This window comes from Limanda limanda, chromosome 5 (genome assembly GCF_963576545.1).
Source record: "Limanda limanda chromosome 5, fLimLim1.1, whole genome shotgun sequence".
NCBI lineage: Eukaryota > Metazoa > Chordata > Actinopteri > Pleuronectiformes > Pleuronectidae > Limanda > Limanda limanda.
Window position 1 is genome coordinate 3,687,007 of NC_083640.1, and position 20,294 is coordinate 3,707,300.

The 20,294-nt window shown below is 42.5% G+C and overlaps 1 protein-coding gene across 1 annotated transcript in view; it reads right to left on the minus strand.

The window, feature by feature from the left end:
* fras1 (Fraser extracellular matrix complex subunit 1) overlaps window positions 1-20,294 on the minus strand; it is a 173,298-nt gene that overhangs the window by 56,890 nt on the left and 96,114 nt on the right. Inside the window, 10 exon segments of the mRNA XM_061071022.1 lie at window positions 105-256; window positions 1,344-1,591; window positions 2,030-2,158; window positions 2,390-2,521; window positions 4,982-5,014; window positions 7,925-8,062; window positions 8,916-9,030; window positions 9,334-9,450; window positions 14,857-15,035; window positions 15,926-16,085. Coding sequence (XP_060927005.1) covers window positions 105-256; window positions 1,344-1,591; window positions 2,030-2,158; window positions 2,390-2,521; window positions 4,982-5,014; window positions 7,925-8,062; window positions 8,916-9,030; window positions 9,334-9,450; window positions 14,857-15,035; window positions 15,926-16,085 — 1,403 coding nt within the window.

A 20,294-nucleotide genomic window follows, 5' to 3' on the forward strand; every position in this document is an offset into this window, starting at 1 on the left:
CCGGGGTTATATACTTTAGGGTAATTTTTATCGCATATTTCACAGACTGAGGTCGGTCGTTTACTTTCTCTCCAGCGTCTCCAGCCCGGTGTGGTGGCTCGTACCTGATCCGGTGCTGGTTGACGTCCTCCATGGTGAAGGAGGAGTACTCCCTCAGCTCCTGGTGCTCCTGCTGGGACCGGCTCCGGGTCACGATGCCGTACATCGGCACCGACACCAGCTGGATCCGGATCTCCTCATCCGGGGACTTGAGATCCTACGAGAGACAAAGCAGGAGGCGTCACTCCCGTGTGAATAAAACTCTACAAATCTGACTGAAACCTTCCCTCTCATAACTTATAACACAAATTTAGAGACATGTTGTGTTTGATTTTTGATTCCAAGTGATTGTAGAAGTTCTGTCGCTTTTTATGCGATAATTTAAAACATATTTGCTATTTACCGACAAAACTTCACATCGAGATTCGTTAAAAAACACGATTCAAACATTTTCATCATTTAAAAAAAACCTTCATTGGGTCAGTGGTTCCAGAACTATGTGGGTTGGGACCTGCTGGGGTTTCACAGGATGATTTCCATAAATCAGATGAAGCTCAAAAACAATTAGAAAATAGCATATTTTGCCTTGATTGTTGTAAAAGATAAAGTTATGCAAGTAATAAAATATGTAATCAGCTGATTTACTGCCCCCACATGAGTCCTAAGGAGATTTTTCAACACAATTCTTTCTCCTATGGGTTTATAGTCATCGTTAGTTTGGGTTCAGGGGCTGAGAGGTTTCCGTGTGTTAGACGACTTTCATGCATCAGCGTTTTGCTCACATGCAAAACTTACTTCACCGTACGAGTTTAAAAGTCACTTCTCGATGTGATGTTATGTCGTTTTAGTTTGTTATTTCTGTCTCTGGTTTTTCTGTTTCCTGTTTTATTTTTAGTCTTGTGTTCCTTGGGTGTTGTCTCTGTCTCCACTTCCTGTTCCCAAATCCTGTGGTTAATCACCCCTGCCTTCACCTGTGTCTATTTGCCCCTGCCCTCCTCCTTTTGTATTTAAGCCTCTGTGTTCCCCTCGGTCCCTTGTCGGGTTGTACTCGTTGTTACACGTCGTCTTAAATGGTTAGTTCTTGTCTGCTGTTTCGTCCAGCTTCCCCTGCTTCTTTCCTTGTGCGCCTTGTCGCCAGTGCTACCTGCTAGTGTTCCTGTTTTGTTTGTTTCTTGTGAAAAAGGACTTTTGTTATTAAATGACCTTTATTTTGATACCTCTGCATCCTGGGTCCATCTCTAACCGTGACACTCGACTAACCATGTTTAAAAAATATCTTTTAACAATATCTGTGATGAACTCACGGTGTAAGCCAGGTGTGAGCGTCGGACCACCGTGCTGCTCTTCTCGCCCACTTCCAGCGACAGCGTGGCCGCGGGGTCGCGCTGCGGCCCGTCGCCCGCGGCGCCCAGCACCTCCACCTGCACCACCGTGGTCGCCATGGAGATGCCGTCGCTCACGGAGAAGGTGAGGGCGTCGTCCTGAGAGGAGAGGCCGGCGTGGCGGTAGAGGAGGACGTTACGGGTGACGTCGCTGAAGGTGAAGATGTCGCCTGGAGGGATGGAGAGGATCTGAATGAAGCTGTGTGTGTCTGTGTGTGTGTGTGTTAATGTGTGTGTATGTGTGTTTTATCTTTGTATCAATGATGTGTAGTTTAACTTCTTCTAGAATAGTTCAGGCAATAAAATAAATATATCATCAACAAACTTACAAGCGGTGACATTTCCATTTCATGATTACATGTGTGTGTATTGTGTGTGTCTATGTGTGTGTGTAATGTGTGTGTTTATGTGTGTGTGTGTGTGTGTGTGTGTGTGTGTTAATGTGTGTGTGTGTTTTATCTATTTATCAATGATGTGTAGTGTAACTTCTGCAGGGTTTCTTCTAAAATAGAAATACAACACACTAAGCAGCAGCAAAATGTCCATTTCATGACACAATGCGTGTGTAATGTGCGTGTGTCTGTGTGTTTGTAATGTGTGTGTCTCACCGTTGGTCATGCCAGTCTGTGTGTTGCCTTCAGTCCTCATCAGCTCTCCGTGGAGAGGAGCTTCCACCAGCTCGAACTCCAGCTCGTCTGGGGCCGTGTCAGCATCACTTACCGCCAGCTGCTGACCACCTACACACACACAGACACACACAGACACACACATACACACACACACACAGTGATGTAAAGAAAGAGGGAGCAGAAGGAGAGGGAAATTATCAGCCTGTCACTTTTTCTCTGGTATTGCTGATCATCACAGACGTAGGAGCTCATTATCTCACACAGACCAGTGTGTGTGTGTGTGTGTGTGTGTCAGTGTGTGTGTGTGTCAGTGTGTGTGTGTGTGTGTGTGTGTCTTACCGATGGCAGCCTGTCCTCCCAGGCTGACCTCCAGCAGCGGGTCCAGGACCTGGAACACCGGCGGCTGCTGATGGTTTGACAGCAGCAGGACGGCGAAGTCCAGCTCTGGAGTGGTGTGCTCTCCGTCTGACACTGAGACGCACAATAACACACAAAGAGACACACAACCCAAGAAGACAAGAGAACACACACACAGAGAGAGAAAAGTGAGAAGATTAATTTGATATGAAAAGTTGCTCGAACCAACACATCTGATGGTTATCACTTCCCCCAGCTCTTCTGAGAACTATTAATTAGAGGAAGTAAAAACAATAACACCAGTAACAGGATGTGATTACTGATGATAACAGGGGCTGTAATTTAAAAAATCTGCAGGAATCAAGACACAGAATCAATTAACCAAACAGCCCAAACTCTTCATTAGCAGTTCAGGTGGAAACTCGGCTCGTTAACCGGCTTTAACGGTTCTTCTCATCACTTTACATTCACACACCATCCAAACAGGAGGAATAAATAAAAAGGAAAGTACAACAAGCCAATTATCAGGTTGAGATGTGAAAGGAGCGGAATAGATTGAGAGCGACGGAGCGAGAGAAGCAGATTTTTATCACGGAGAGATTGTGACTTCACTTTCCTGACGGGTAATTACCTCCGTTAAGAAGGAGGTTATGTTTTCACCTCCGTTCAGTGGAGGAGGAGGAACTCAAACATCTTACTGAAGTAAAATAACAAGGAAGTAAAAGTACCACACTAACTTTTCTACTTGAGTAAACGTAGGTACTTGTATTAAATATATTTGAAGTATAACAAGTAAAAGTACTGCATCAAAGCTGCCTTTAGTACACTATTTAATAAAATAATAATACAAACTGTCATATTAATAAAGAACTGTGCTGATGCTGCTGCTGGAAACACTTTTATTATAGTTTATATATTATGATGATAAAATATATAATATATATATCATATATATACATTTTTTGACTAATTAAACACCCTATTACACCAATGACCAACAAAGGGACAGGGGTGGAAACATAACCTCCTCAGTGGAGTTAATTTTTCTGACTTAATTAAAAGGCAAAATTCAAGCTATGTTTTTACATATAAAGCATTTACATTTTGTCTCTGGTCCAGCTGGAAATCTAAAGAAAGTATATTATCAACTCACGTTGCTTCAGTGCATCTGCTCTTAACAGGATTCATATGTAACGTCCTGATCTGTGTCATAACCAGCAGAGTTATTCATAAATTCCTTTTGTCTCTTGTTTTTCAAATAACTGATACATCACTGGAAGAATGCCAATCACACTTTCTCAAGGTAACATCCTTTAATTTATTTTTTCCAGCTTCACAAAAAGTGAAAGAAAATCAGTTATTAATTCTATAAAGAGACAAGAAAGCAAATTACAATTTAATGATCCACCTTTATATTCAAGTCTTCACATTCAGTCGAGGACGGATATAAAGTTTTGAGTTGAGCTTCTGACGATAACATGCTGTGAACCCACTGTTTACTTTAAAGTCAGAAGTGAAGAAGAAGAAACGGAGGATGAGAGAGTCTGATATGTGTGTGTGTGTCTGTGTGTGTGTGTGTGTGTGTGTGTGTGTGTGTGTGTGTGTGTGTGTGGGCCTCAAGGCCGACCCACCCCCCTGAACACAGAGAGAGAGAGAGAGAGAGAGAGAGAGAGAGAGAGAGAGAGAGAGAGAGAGAGAGAGAGAGAGAGAGAGAGAGAGAGAGAGAGAGAGAGAGAGAGAGAGAGAGAGAGAGAGAGAGAGAGAGGAGCATCTTCTCATGCAGTAAACACAGGAGACGTGTTTTCATCTCCAGGTTAAAGAGACAGAACAAACAAACAGAGCAGACGTGAAGTGTCGTCTCAGATCAGAGTGGAAGATAAAACAGAGAGAGGAAGAGGAAGAGAAGAGGAGAGATAGAAAGAGGAATAGAGCCTGATGGATTTATTAAATCAGCCCATAGGAGACTTTCACAGACATGTCAGCATCTATATATATTTATATATGAAGAAGAGGTGTTTTTGAGGTCACAGTGACCTTTGACCACTAAAATCTATAAATTCTTCAGTTCTTCTTTGAGACCAAATTAACATTTGAAGTGAATCTGAAGTCACAGAAGATATCACGTGCACCGAAGTAGGCGGAAAACTTGAAAACATCGGAGGGGAGGAAAGAGAAGCAGAACATTTCTGGTGATGATTAAAAGAGGGTGCATAGGGGGTGGGGAGAATCAGAAAGAGGTGAAGGGGAGATCAAAAGAGATGACATCGTGCCCAGGAAAAAAGAGGAGAGGAAAAGAGAGAAGCAGGAGAATTGAGGACAAGGACGAGGAAACACAGGAGAGGAGAGAGAGAGATTGATGTCAGGGACAGGAGATAAGAATGGAGAGAAAAGGGAGAAGAGAAGGAAAAAGACTGGAAAAGAGACTGAGGGAAAAGAGGATGAATGTTGGGAGTGAAATTGTGAAGAAGAGGATGAGGAGATGGGCTGCAGTGATGAAGAGAGAGGAGGAGACCTAGAGGAGGAAGGGAAAAAGAAGAGAGAGAGAGGTGGAAGAAGAGAGAGAGAGAGTTTTACCTGTGAAATAGACGCTGAGCGACTCCGGCAGACCTGTTGAAAAGAGAGAAACAGAGGAAACACTGAGAAACAGACAGGAAGTGGACACGAGACGACAGGAAGCTGCAGCGAACGTGAGGAAACTCAGGAGGTGGAGACGATGATTTACTGATTCAAAGCTTTCCTCCACTCGCATGAAGAGACACTAGAGTTGGCTTTGATCTGGGATTAGGGATTTTCTTTAGGTCCATGTGCGTCTCGTGGAAAAATTTAAAAAAGATCTCTGGAAGTGTCTCACTTTCCCTGGAGAGTGTTTTTAAAACACTTTAAACTTCAGCTTTCAAAAGCTCGTCATGAAGCCTGATGAGACGTGAGCCCGGGTTTTATAATCTACGGAAAAACGACTGAGGAAGAACAGTCAAAACAAATTATTATTTATTTTCTGACTCAGATATTCTGAATATTGAATCAACAGTGGAGCTGATGACTTTGAGATTTCTACGACTCTCTAAAAAACATCGTCTAACATCAAACGTCTGTTCCAGGTTCCGTTTAATGAGGTTCCTTAAATAAATAAGAGTGAACAAATATGTCAACTTGTGTTTTTTAACCAATTAAAACACCAATTTAGAACATTCGTCTCCACTAATTGACACAAAAGCTGTTTTTAGTCCTGATGTGACAGATGTCAGATACACTACCCAGCATGCATTGCATACTGCTAATAAAGCACAAAGCATAAGTGCAGATACTGACAAACTCTTCTTTACATTGAGTTTTTATGTTTTTAGCGACTTTCAGAAAGGTCGAGAGAAATACGACTTAGTCTAGAAATCACTAGAGGAAACTGTTGTTGTTGCTTTAAAGAAGTTTTGTCGTCTATAAGTACGATTTCTGAGGTGATTTGATTTCCTTCATCTCCTCAGAGTTGAGAACCAGGAAGCTACTGGGTTCATGTGTCGGAACCAGGAAGCTACTGGGTTCATGTGTCGGAACCAGGAAGCTACCGGCTTCATGTGTCGGAACCAGGAAGCTACCGGGTTCATGTGTCGGAACCAGGAAGCTACCGGGTTCATGTGTCGGAACCAAGAAGCTACTGGCTTCATGTGTCGGAACTAGGAAGCTACTGGCTTCATGTGTCGGAACCAGGAAGCTACCGGGTTCATGTGTCGGAACCAAGAAGCTACTGGGTTCATGTGTCGGAACCAGGAAGCTACTGGCTTCATGTGTCGGAACCAGGAAGCTACTGGCTTCATGTGTCGGAACCAGGAAGCTACCGGGTTCATGTGTCGGAATAAGGAAGCTACCGGGTTCATGTGTCGGAACCAGGAAGCTACCGGGTTCATGTGTCGGAACCAGGAAGCTACCGGGTTCATGTGTCGGAACCAGGAAGCTACTGGGTTCATGTGTCGGAACCAGGAAGCTACTGGGCTCATGTGTCGGAACCAGGAAGCTACCGGGTTCATGTGTCGGAACCAGGAAGCTACCGGCTTCATGTGTCGGAACCAGGAAGCTACCGGGTTCATGTGTCGGAACCAGGAAGCTACCGGGTTCATGTGTCGGAACCAGGAAGCTACTGGGTTCATGTGTCGGAACCAGGAAGCTACCGGGTTCATGTGTCGGAACCAAGAAGCTACTGGGTTCATGTGTCGGAACCAGGAAGCTACTGGGTTCATGTGTCGGAACCAGGAAGCTACCGGGTTCATGTGTCGGAACCAGGAAGCTACTGGCTTCATGTGTCGGAACCAGGAAGCTACTGGCTTCATGTGTCGGAACCAGGAAGCTACTGGCTTCATGTGTCGGAACCAGGAAGCTACTGGCTTCATGTGTCGGAACCAGGAAGCTACCGGGTTCATGTGTCGGAACCAGGAAGCTACTGGGTTCATGTGTCTGAACCAGGAAGCTACCGGGTTCATGTGTCAGAACCAGGAAGCTACTGGCTTCATGTGTCGGAACCAGGAAGCTACCGGGTTCATGTGTCGGAACCAGGAAGCTACTGGCTTCATGTGTCGGAACCAGGAAGCTACTGGCTTCATGTGTCGGAACCAGGAAGCTACCGGGTTCATGTGTCTGAACCAGGAAGCTACCGGGTTCATGTGTCAGAACCAGGAAGCTACTGGGTTCATGTGTCAGAACCAGGAAGCTACCGGGTTCATGTGTCGGAACCAGGAAGCTACCGGGTTCATGTGTCGGAACCAGGAAGCTACTGGCTTCATGTGTCGGAACCAGGAAGCTACTGGCTTCATGTGTCGGAACCAGGAAGCTACTGGCTTCATGTGTCGGAACCAGGAAGCTACCGGGTTCATGTGTCGGAACCAGGAAGCTACCGGGTTCATGTGTCGGAACCAGGAAGCTACTGGCTTCATGTGTCGGAACCAGGAAGCTACTGGCTTCATGTGTCGGAACCAGGAAGCTACTGGCTTCATGTGTCGGAACCAGGAAGCTACTGGCTTCATGTGTCGGAACCAGGAAGCTACCGGGTTCATGTGTCGGAACCAGGAAGCTACCGGGTTCATGTGTCGGAACCAGGAAGCTACTGGGCTCATGTGTCGGAACCAGGAAGCTACTGGGTTCATGTGTCGGAACCAGGAAGCTACTGGGTTCATGTGTCGGAACCAGGAAGCTACTGGGTTCATGTGTCGGAACCAGGAAGCTACTGGCTTCAGCGCCTGGATTAGTTCTTCCCCTCACACAGGAAGTGGCGGGCGCTGGCGTGCTGCTCGGCTGCAGATCGATACTTTGCTGCTCGGGACTAAACGTTTCCCAGAAATAAACCTGAACACTGCAGATATTTCACTTTAATTATATTGGATTTTTTAAAAGTGTATAAATCTAAAGACAGTTTAACAACAACGTGATCGTGACGGATTTTTAGCACCGACTCAGATGCTCAGGTTTTAAAACCCTAGAGCCCGAATCAATCAGGTGTGTGTGTCTGTGTGTGTGTGTGTGTGTGTGTCTCACCGATGAAGGAGTACTGGTACAGCTCCTGCAGGTGCGATGGCGCCTGTGGCGGCCTGTAAATGATCTTGCCGTTGTTAACGTCAGCCTGAGTGAAGTGGATCACCGGCGTGTACGGCCGGTCCCGGTGCTCGATCGCTCCTGAAAACAAACAGGAAAGAGATTTCATTTGATTTCTGCTGTCGGCTCCTGTCTGCCACGGGAAAATAGGATTTAGAAATATCGCTCGGAGGCAAAGCGACTCTGGAGGTAATCTCAGTTTCACTCGGTGGACGGAGTCGGTTAATGTGACACTGAAGCACAGAGAGAAAGACATAAAGAAGATTGTTCGGAGCGATATCTGATTGTAAGTGAAAACCAAAAGAAGACAAATCTAAAGGAGACGTATGGTTTGTTCCAGTGTTTCTTTCCTCTGGTGCGTTATTAAGTTGTTTCTGTGATTTTAAAAGTTCGGCAAAGTTAAAAAGCTCATTAAGCAGAAAGAAAAGTTGGGACTTATGGTGAACACAGAAAAAAATTATAATTTCATGTTTAAATTGTTCAGATTAAAGGCTCTAATATTTTTGGTGATTTACGTTCTTTATTAGACGCAAAAAATAATCATATCAACTTCTCTCACTTTCCTGTATCTGAAGCTTCCATTGTAAAAACACTAACTTTCAGGGTCTGTAAATTTAAAGTTTCCTCGAAAAGAAATGTACTGACTGAAAACTATACTTCTAAATTTGACTTACATTAACATTTAACTGTAAAAGAAATGGACAGCAATGGTTCAAATCTGATTTTAGAAATTGATGGGGAATGTTTCCGTTTCATATGAATCCGTCCTCGGCTCCGTCCAGAATGATTTCCACATGAACCTGTCGGCCCATTAGCTGATGAATATGATCTGTTGTAAATCGTTTTTCTTTCTTTCATTAGGAACAGAGATCTGAAAAAAAGTGTGTGTGTGTGTGTTTGTGTGTGTGTGTGTGTGTGTGTGTGTGTGTCTGACCTTGTCCTTGTGGTAGAGGTTTAGTGACGTTGTAGATGAGCTTCTCGCTGGGAGTCTCCGAGTCAATGAAGGACAGAGCTGAAGGTGGGATCTCCGTCACCCGATCCTCCAGAGCCTGCAGACACACACACACACACCGATGTTAACACACACACACAAATAAACACACCGATGTTAACACACCTATACACACATGTTAACGTAAGAAGAGCCACTTAATCTAATTTGACACAAACAAACAAACACAAGCAGCAGTTTCTCCTGCAGGAGCTACAGGGTCACAGATTTAATTTGAAAGAAAATAATTTTTATTTCTTATTTTAAAAATGACAAATAATGGATTTTTTCGACAGGAAAAAAGCTGAAAGCTGATTAATTGGTAAATGCAATCAATGAAAACAATATCTAAATCCCTGACCGTGATCTGCAGGTCACAGTCGGGGTCGAGCTGAGGGAATCCTGGGATCTGGGGCAGGACTCCGATGGTGAAAGTCTGGGCGTCGCCTTGTACGAGCGCCGCAGAATCAGTGGAAACCTGCAGACACACAACGTGAGATCTGTAAGGTTAGGGACTGAAACAGAAAACACACTCAACACACACAGGTTTCTGTTCAGACATGGAATTAACATCTGGCGCAAATATTGTTTCAGTGTGTGTGTGTGTGTACGAGAGAGAGAGAGCAAGATTTAGACAAGCTGAGTGAATTCCTTCTCCTACTTGTTTTAAATCTTAAGGAAATAGAAAAGCATTATGTGGAAGTTAATGTCAATATTGCCACAGAAATAAATCTATGCATTTACTCTACACGCTTCTCCATGTTGGTGGATGGGACTTGAACCAAACTTTGTGCTCTTTTTCTGATATATTAGATAGATAGATAGATAGATGAATACTTTATTAATCCCGAGGGAAATTTAGAACATCCAGTAGCTTATACAGTTAACACTTAAACACCTCACTAACATACATACATAAATCACATAAGGAGAATATATATACAGATACAGGAATGGGATGCAATGATGTGATTGTGTCAGTATCCAGTAGGGAAGTGTTCTTGTGCTGCTGGAGTGGAAAGTACAATAAAAAAATATATATCTATATATAAAACAAGAAAAATATATACATATATAAATATATAAACATATAAGAATATGTAGTGGTAAAGCCAGTAAACGGATGGACAGTGGGTTGGTATATTATAATGAGATGAGAGGAGAAGAGTAGAGAGTAGAGAGATTAGGTTTTAATTACGATAGACTGCTGAGACTGACTCCTGATTGGCCAGGTGTTGGTATCAGGGATATTTTGGCTTCATATCAGGACTTTGGGACAAATGTTGTCTGAGTGATGCATCCCGAATCCGTCCACTGTGCGTGGACAAACATCCTGAAGTCTGAACATTTAATCTGCACAACATCTCCAGGTTCTCGAGCCTCAGTCCGTATCAACGTGGATCTGTCGTCAGGGATGAACCACCCGGGCTGAATCTGCTTCTTTCCATAAATCACTGTCCAGGCTGCAGGAATATTAATGTCTAAGGCGTCCGTTTGAGTCAAAATTCAGAGTAATGATCTCACTGCTCAGCTGATGGTGTTTAAAAGCTCATCTGTGACCAGGCACTGCTCTGATGAAAGCAGCTGGAATATCGATTACTGCTGAACGACTTTCTAAAATCCATGAAGATCTTATTTGAGACTAAATGATGTAAAGTGGATGAAAGGAGCCAGAAGAAGAAGAAGGACCTCAGTGTTGAGATGTGATAAAAGCAATAATCGCTTCTCCACCGCTTCTCGTCCATCTCAGATCTGTTGCTAGGCGATCATTAACATTCATGTGCAAATAATATAATATAACATTTCAGGTATCACAGCAGCTCAAGTAACGATTAAATATAATTTGAAATATCAGAATTAAATACAATAGAAAGATACGCACAAGAGGAGACAGAAAGAAGACAGATGCTGTAACAGGCCCGGAGTAATATTTGATATTTGACAGTGGTCAGCTGGTGTATCTATATGTTTTCTACTTGGATTATTAACGATATATTCAACTGCAGGAGAACCAGCCTCCACAGAAGTTAAAACTGAGTTGGATCTAATTTATACATGAACTTCTGTGTTTTCACCGAGCTTCGCCTACACACCCACAGAAAGACTTGTCCTCTTTTCCCCTCTCTCATTCTCGATCCCTTTCTCTCTCCAGCACATCGCTCAGGCTACGACCTCTGACCTCTGCACTTTTTTTGACGGCCTATAAAGAATTTGATATAATTAAATTAGACTTTAAGATGATGTGAATTGAATTGCTGATCAGCGACAGAGGAGGAACAGCATGGAGTGAAGCTACACTTGAATATTTGCCTCTGCTCCCTCTACATTATTAAACCGTTTTTTTTTAAATTCCACTTTTAAATCACACTGGAGCTCCTCTTCCTCACAGGCTCTGCAGTACCTCACCCCCCCCCCCCCCCCCCAAACCGATACGAATAAACAACGACCCCGGGCTGAGCTGCTCGTCTTCACACGGACAATGTTTGTCACCACTTCCTCTGCAGCTTGTTCTCGTCAGATCACCAACACGTGGAGGAAGAGAAGTTCAAGATCTGATACGAACCTGAGCTACTCAAGACGTTTAAATAAAAATAACGTCAATCATTGGATCGTGAGCTGCTTATTTGAAAACAACAGAGAGAGACTTATTATAAAGAAGACAAAAAAAGTCTCCAAATGAGCGATAACTGTCCTTTAGATGTGTAAACAGATTATTGTTTACTAAACTTAACCATTGTCCACATTTCTTATTCTACATATGAGGACCAAACTGTAAACTAATGATATATGAGGACACACGGTATTCAACAGACTCTGATTGGCCCCTAGTTGCACGTTTAACTATAACTTTTAATCTTAAGAGCTTTTTTCCCCTCGTTACGTCCTTTTTGGGGCCATTTAATATTTTTAATGACAGAGCTGAGAGTAAAAAGAGGACAGGAAATGAAGGAAGGGAAGGAAACGTGCAGGAAAACATCCCTTCACCTCTTCCACCGGGGACGAAGGTGCCCCTGTCCCCATCTGTGCACACGTTTAAAGTAATAATCTATTAATGTCTTCTTTTTATGAACAGGATTTATGGCTCGAATGTCTGGTTGTGGTCTTGAAGGAGTTTTTCATCAAACGCATCAAATCACCATCACTTGGATTGGAATGTGGATTAGAGAGGTCCTACATGAAGAGTAACACAATAACCATACACACCACGATGACAAAACATCATCTTTATGGTTTATATCTCCATCAGCTCGAATCGACACCTCCTACGTACGGCAACAAAAAAACAAAACGCTTCACTTGGTTCCATTTGAGCTTCTCCTTGCCTCTGCCTTTCAGCTGATGAGACACTCGAGGATTAGATTTGAAATCAGCGCCAGGTAATTGAAACATATTTGCCCTGATGGATGGAGCCTTAATGAAGTGGGCTGGACGGAAAGAGAGAGAGAGAGAGAGAGAGAGAGAGAGAGAGAGAGAGAGAGAGAGAGAGAGAGAAAGACAGAGAGAGAGAGAGAGAGAGAGGACAGCTTCCTAATGGAGACGAGGTGAAGCGCAGACTGAAAACACTCTAACTGCCGTGTGATCAATGCTCCATCGGCTTCAGTGGGTTTGTCTCGGACTTGGAGTCTTTAATCCTGATGAAGATAAGTTACTGTACAGGTTTGAGAGCATCGGAGTCACAGCTGGAAGTCGGCTGCTCAGGTCGGAGCCGTCCACTGTGCGTGGACACACATCCTGAAGTCTGAAGATTTAATCTGAACAACATCTCCAGGTTCTCGAGCCTCAGTCCGTATCAACGTGAATCTGTCGTCAGGGATGAACCACCCGGGCTGAATCTGCTTCTTTCCATAAATCAATGTCCAGGCTGCAGGAATATTAATGTCAGAGGCGTCCGTTTGAGTCAAAATTCAGAGTAATGATCTCAGTGCTCAGCTGACGGTGTTTAAAAGCTAATCTGTGACCAGCCACTGCTCTGATGAAAGCAGCTGGACTATCGATTACTTCTGAACGACTTTTTAAAATCCACGAAACTCTTATTTGAGACTAAATGATATAAAGTGGATTAACTGAGCCAGAAGAAGAAGAAAAAGCTCAGTGTCGAGATCGAGCTTCCTAATGGAGATGAGGTGAAGCTCAGACTGAAAACTCTCTAACTGCCGTGTGATCGATGCTCCATCGGTTTCAGTGGAATTGTCTCGGACTTGGAGGCAATTTGTACGTAATTCTGTGTCTTTAATCCTGATGAAGATAAGTTACTGTTCGGGTTCGAGAGCAGAGGAGTCACAGCAGGAGGTCGACTGCTCAGGTCTGAGCTGAAGAGGAAGAAACATCCACAGGAGAAGAGAAATAAATCAGACCTGAACTGAAAATGATCAAGTACGTGCTCCAGATGTTTTCTGGAAATATTCAGAACAGACCCCGTGAGAAATGAGCCATTCGGAGATATGGATGGATAGATAGATAAATAGAGAGATAGATAGATGGGTAGACAGATAGATGGATGGATGGATAGATGGATAGATAGATGGATAGATGGATGGATAGATGATAGATGATAGATGATAGATGGATACATGGATAGATGGATAGATAGATAGATAGATAGATAGATAGATAGATAGATAGATAGATAGATAGATAGATAGATAGATAGATAGATAGATAGATAGATAGATAGATAGATAGATAGATAGATAGATAGATAGATAGATAGATAGATAGATAGATAGATAGATAGATAGATAGATAGATAGATAGATAGATAGATAGATAGATAGATAGATAGATAGATAGATAGATAGATAGATAGATAGATAGATAGATAGATAGATAGATAGATAGATAGATAGATAGATAGATAGATGTATGGATGGATGGATGGATGGATGGATGGATGGATGGATGGATGGATGGATAGATGGATAGATGGATAGATGGATGGATGGATGGATTGATAGATGGATGGATGGACGGATAGATAGATATATGGATGGATGGATAGATAGATAGATAGATAGATAGATAGATAGATAGATAGATAGATAGATAGATAGATAGATAGATAGATAGATAGATAGATAGATAGATAGATAGATAGATAGATAGATAGATAGATAGATAGATAGATAGATAGATAGATAGATAGATAGATAGATAGATAGATAGATAGATAGATAGATAGATAGATAGATAGATAGATAGATAGATAGATAGATAGATAGATAGATAGATAGATGGACGGACCGAATTTGAATTAAATTAAAGAGCAATAATATACTGATATTAATGATAAATCACATGTGCTTTCTGCAGCTGAATTTACTGTAAAACGTACAGACTCATATTATAAACTGCAGTTTTACACCCTGTGTGTAAACCCATAGGATTTCACGGTTATGAGAAAGACAACAGAAGAAACAGCAGATGGAGGAGGAAGAGAGAGAGACAAGAAATAAAATAAATAAATAAAGACAGATGAAGGGATGTTGGAAGGGAAGAAGAAGGAGGAGGAGGAGGAGGATGAGGAGGAGTGTTAACTTCAAAGAACGATCCACAGAGAAAACCAGGACACAAGAGAAAAAACAACAAGAGCGACAACAGCATCTTCTTCTCCTCCTCTTTTCCTCCTCTCCTCCTCCTCCTCCTCCTCCTCCTCCTCCTCCTCCTCTTCTCCTCTCAGGCTCCGGGACGACTTCTCATCTGGACTTTTCTTTTATCAGTTTGTTTTGAATCATTCATTCGTACAGATGTAGAACCACACACTCATACGTGAGAATCAACCTTGTCGTGTGTGTTTCCAGTGTGAAGGCACATGTGATCTCTCAGGTCTTCGTCATGTGACCTCGTGAGTCATCAGCAGAAGGAGAGAAGAAGAATCATCACTGACCTGGAACTGGAAGGAGTCGCTGTCGCTGCCGCGGCCGAAGTGGTGATACCACACCGTGCCGTCGTTCACGTCCTGCTGGGTGAAGGAGGAGGTGGAGGTGAAGCCCTGGTCGTCGGCCAGCGAGGGACGCCAGCCCTCGGGGGGGCCGTCCGCTGGCATGGACACCAGCACCACCTCACCTGCACAGAGACGGCAAACAAGATATTATATTGTATCATAAATGCATATTTATATTAAAGATAAAATGAAGGCTTTAACACAAAGTTTGTGTTAAAGGCTGAGACTAAAACCTGCTGTGATGATTCCTTTAGACAGATTATTTAAATGTTTGTGCTCTGATTGGTTGTTTATGTTTATTTTTTCAATTCAAAATCTATGTATTTTGTTGTATTTGTGTTTTTATTTCTAGCCATTTGAAGGTTGAATTGTAAAATATCAATCCTTGATTACATCTGTCCAGTATTTCTCTGAAATACAAAAACCTACATAACACATGTCTCCTCTGTCTCCTTTTATCTTCATCTGCTTAATTGTGGAATATAATAAAGTATATATATATAATATATATATATATTATTCCAGGTGTGTGTGTCTTTAAGCAGCTCGCACCGTGTTGTACAGAGACGGCCAACAAGATATTATAATATATCATAAATGCATATTTTTATTCAAGATAAAATGAACGATCCTGACGGGGTGTCACAAAGTTTGTGTTACAGCCTGAGACTAAAAACTGCTGTGATGATTCCTTTAGACACAATATTTAAATGTTTGTGCTCTGATTGGTTGTTTATGTTTATTTTCTAAATTCAAATTCTATGTATTTTGTTGAATTTGTGTTTTTTATTTCTAGCTATTTGAAGGTTGGATTGTAAAATGTCAAGCCTCGATTACATCTGTCCAGTAGTTCTTGTGTCATCGTTAAAAAAACCAGGACGTAAATACAAAAACCTACATAACACACGTCTCCTCTGTCTCCTTTGATCTTCATCTGCTCCATTGTGGAATATAATAAAGTATATATATATATATTATTCCAGGTGTGTGTGTGTCTTTAAGCAGCTCGCACCGTGTTGAGGTCGTCCGTCTGAGGCCAGGATGGTGTAGACGATTTCATCAGAGCCGACTTCCTTGAAATGTGCCTGCAGGTATTTTCTATCCAGTCGCACCATCCCTCCTTCTTTCACCCAGGTCATCGGCACAGACTGAACCAGCGGTGAGTCAGCAGCCTGAAAACACACACACACACACAAACACAGACACACAAACACACAAATACTTAAAAATACTTCTCTCAAATAGTGTATGAGATCTGTCAGGAAGAAAAAACCTGTGAGAACTGCAGTGAGATGTAAAACCTGCAGGAATCTGATGAGTCTGTGTTGTGTGTTGATTAACACAGAGACCAACAACTCCCAGTTGTGTCACTCTTACAACAAACATCTGTCAGTGAGTTTCTTTTTGAGGAATTCTAAGATTGACAAGATGTTTGGTTCTGTCGGATCAAAGAAGGACTAGAATCCTCTAACTGAGGAATCCCACCGTGAACCTTCACTGACAGGAGTGTGTGTCTGTGGTGCAGCCTGACGTCAGAGCAGCTTGTTTTTAATCCACATCTGTTCCCCCCCCCCCTCAGGTGAGAGAGTCCCAGGAGCCCCGGTGCAAACCAAGGCTCGACCAATCAGACGTCACACATCGCAAACACCAGCAATCTCGAGTTTCTCCGCTCCTGAGCTCCACTTTGGAGTCAGACTTGTTTTCGTTGTATTGATCCACATGAGACCAGCTCGCCCCCCCGCTCGCCCTCGCTCCAGCACGGAGAGAGGGCGGGGGGGCAGGACAAGCTGCAGAGAACCAGCCCACAGACGCCGGCTGTGGAACTGGGAGACAGGTTACTCACCGGGTCTCAACAACAAGTGAGACGCACTTCTCCTCCAGCATCAACAACACAAAGCTGCTATTTATTCTGTGAGCAGAAGCTGCACATTCCACATCCAGGGGGAGAATGGATAGAATAGAATAGATAATCTGTTTATGCTGACTCCTATACTGAGACTACAAGTATCAGAAATATAGATTATAATAAAGATGATTGTATTTGACACATCCCTGCTTCATGAGCACTGTTGATCTGCATGAAAAGCCAAAAATAATTAACATTTTCAGATAATAATTCCATATTGAATGCTTTCATAATCAAGTGTATGATAAATATATATGCAATAAAATCCTAATATCCATTCTTCCAGCCAGTTTTACTGTAATCTGCCCAGTAGTTTTTGTGTATTGCTGATAAATATCAAACAAACTACTGCAGATGAAAACATAACCTCAAAGAAAACAAACAACTTTTATAATTACACCAGTTTTCCCCCAAATAAAACTTGTTAAAAGCTTCAACCTCGTGTTTACAGCATAAATTAATCATTCAATATTAGTAAAGCTGTTTGTTTTAGCCTTGTTTTCTCCAATTAGATGACGGTACTTAAACTTTCCTAAAACATTAACGTCAGGTCAATTATTTAGAAACGTTTTAAGAGGAACACACACACACACACACAAACACACACACACACACACACACACACACACACACACACACACACACACACACACACACACACACACACACACACACACACACACACACCAAAACACACTTGACCATTTACTGAAGTCCTGTGTAGCCACTGCTGTGTCAGCGCTGGACAATGTTCTTGCTGAGGCTATTATCCTTTTCCATCCTTGAGTCTAAATGTTCTAAAGTTTAGAGGACGAGTGTCAATATGTTTTCAAACTTTTGATGGAGACGAACAAGGTTTCTGAAGGACACTTCAATAAAAGACGGGCAGACGGATCTTTTCAGATTCACAAGTTCGTGAAGTTTCCTGATTTCTGCCGACTTCTAACTTCCCTCACTCATTAACCTACAGCTGCAAATACACATTTAATAATTGTAGTTTATTGTGTTACTTGGATATAAAGGCAGCTCTAAAGAGATTTGTGTTCCCACATTAGACAAACAGGCTAATCTCCTTCAAACAGGTGCACAGAAAATGAAACTGCAGAGAATATCTCTGCTTGTGACCTTTGGGAAAAGAAGAAACGGAATTTTCTTGATGTAATTTTAGATAAAACGGGAGAGAGTTTGTTTTTTAACAGTTAGAGAAGTAGAGGAAAGTTTGTGGAGAAAAAAATGAGAGGGCGAATAAAACAAACTCAACACCGGAGTCAGAAATCAGAATCAAACTACTGTATCTTACTCTTGGGATTTTTATTTTTTATATATCAGGTTGAGCAGTAAAAAGAGGATAATTAGAAGTTCTTACTTTTATATTTGAAATGCAACTCGACAAAAAGCAAATCAAGACTCAACCATCCCTTTGTGGAACCAAATCTGTAAACCTGTAGTTTATATAGTTAAATGTAGGGAGGTGGCACAACAGACTGTAAATAAAGATGGACGACACATCTCCTCTAACTCCACTATCAAGAAATGAAGCTCAAATATCCTAGATATGAATTTTGGGTCCCTGATTAGTAGATTGTGGGGCGGAAATAACAAATTTAAACCAAAACAATCAGGAATATGGAAGAATTAAATGAAAGAAACCATCTATGAGAAGAAATGATTTGATGTGTATTTTGACTTTTTAGTTGAGTCCATGTCCTGCCTGCTAACATGGAGGAGGCGTCCATCTTTAATCACAGTCTACGGTCGGGACAAGTGAAGTTTCTATCGCCGATGCTCCAGAAATCGTCATTATTCTGAGCCGCAGTGATTCTGAGAGCAAACACATGAAAGCTGTGTGATAGTGGAGGTTCCCAGAGCTCGGAGTCAGCAGGACTCCGACTGTAAACAGAGCTGAAGCCGGACGGAGACAGAGTTTGGCGTCCGTCCACGAAAACAGAGATAAATGACTTTGTCCAAGATGGAGTCTGTGTGATCCATAAACCATCGGCGAGCCGGGGACAGGGAAAGTGACGGCAAAGGGTGGCATTGAGAATTTAGTCTCTCACATCTACATACCCCCCCTGCCCGAGCTGGAGGGAGCAGGATGAGCTGATGGACTCGTCAAAGTTACAGAGAGGAGACTGAAAATTTACCTGCAGCATATTTTCTATTTAATCTCAGTAAATCATGCGTCTAACGAACGTGACGGCTTTAAAACAACAAATCAGAGCAGGCTAACGTGTCGTCATGGACACGGGAGATTATTAAGAAAGAGCTAAGATGAATAGAGTAGTGATGAAGATGAGAAATCAGCAGAGGAAGATATATTATTCACTCCTGTTTCCTCTGCAGAACACAATCGGTCTTTCAGAGTTTCCTCCTGGAGTCGGTAATTGAAAGCCAAAGGTTCCGGCTTCTAACTATTGACCCTGGACGGAGCGTTCGGAGGAAGAAACTCTGACAAACTCTCAAAACTAAGAATCCTTTTATATTTTAATTTTAATCTCAGTAAATCCTGCGTCTAACGAACGTGACGGCTTTAAAACAACAACTCAGAGCAGGCTAACGTGTCGTCGTGGATGTTGGGGATTATTAAGAAAAAGCTAAGATGAATAATCATAATCCGGCGACGATGAAGAGGAGAATTCAGCAGAGGAAGATATATTATTCTCTCCTGTTTCCTCTGCAGAACACAGACGGTTTCTCCTTGGGTCGGTAATTGGAAGCCAAAGGTTCCGGCTTCTAGCTATTGTCCCTGGACGGAGAATTCGGAGGAAGAAACTCTGACAAACTCTCAAAACTAAGAAATCCTTGACCTTGGTTTGTGTTAAAGTCAAGAGTCATCTCTTCACTTTCCCTCTTCCTCACTCTGTCCTCGCCCTGCTCGGCTCACAGTTTGCAGAACGCTCGGCTGGAGACCTGCAGCGTTGAGGCTTCACCACATTAGACCCCGGCACACCGGCAGCGGGAGCTCAGCACTTCCATCTGAACTCAAACATCCAGGAGAGCAGCAGGTTAACGGCGGTAAACGGCACACAGCGGGTTTGAGTTCTCCACCAGAGCTGCTCTGAGATCAGAGATGTCTGAGGGAAGTGAAGGGCACCGCGGTGGATTCACTGTTTAACTCATAAACTTTTTGACTTTTTAACTGTGAGTCTGCAGCTGCCGGATAAAGAAACTTAAAATTCAGAAGAGGTGCAGACAATTCATCCTCATCTGGAACATCGTCATGTCTAATTAACGTTATTATTCACTGCAATATATATTTAAATGTATGAGGAGCATCTGTGTGTCGTTAACAAGTCACTGTCAAATCAACGGAAATATATTATCTTAACAATATGAGTACTAAATGAATTAATTATGTGTTTGATCTTCCCATTTTCATTTTTTTCAACATTTCTTACCGACTGCACATCTGATATTCTCCTCCTTTCTTTCCCTCTCACATCCCTCCATCACGTTTGTTGTTCAGTTCGAGAAG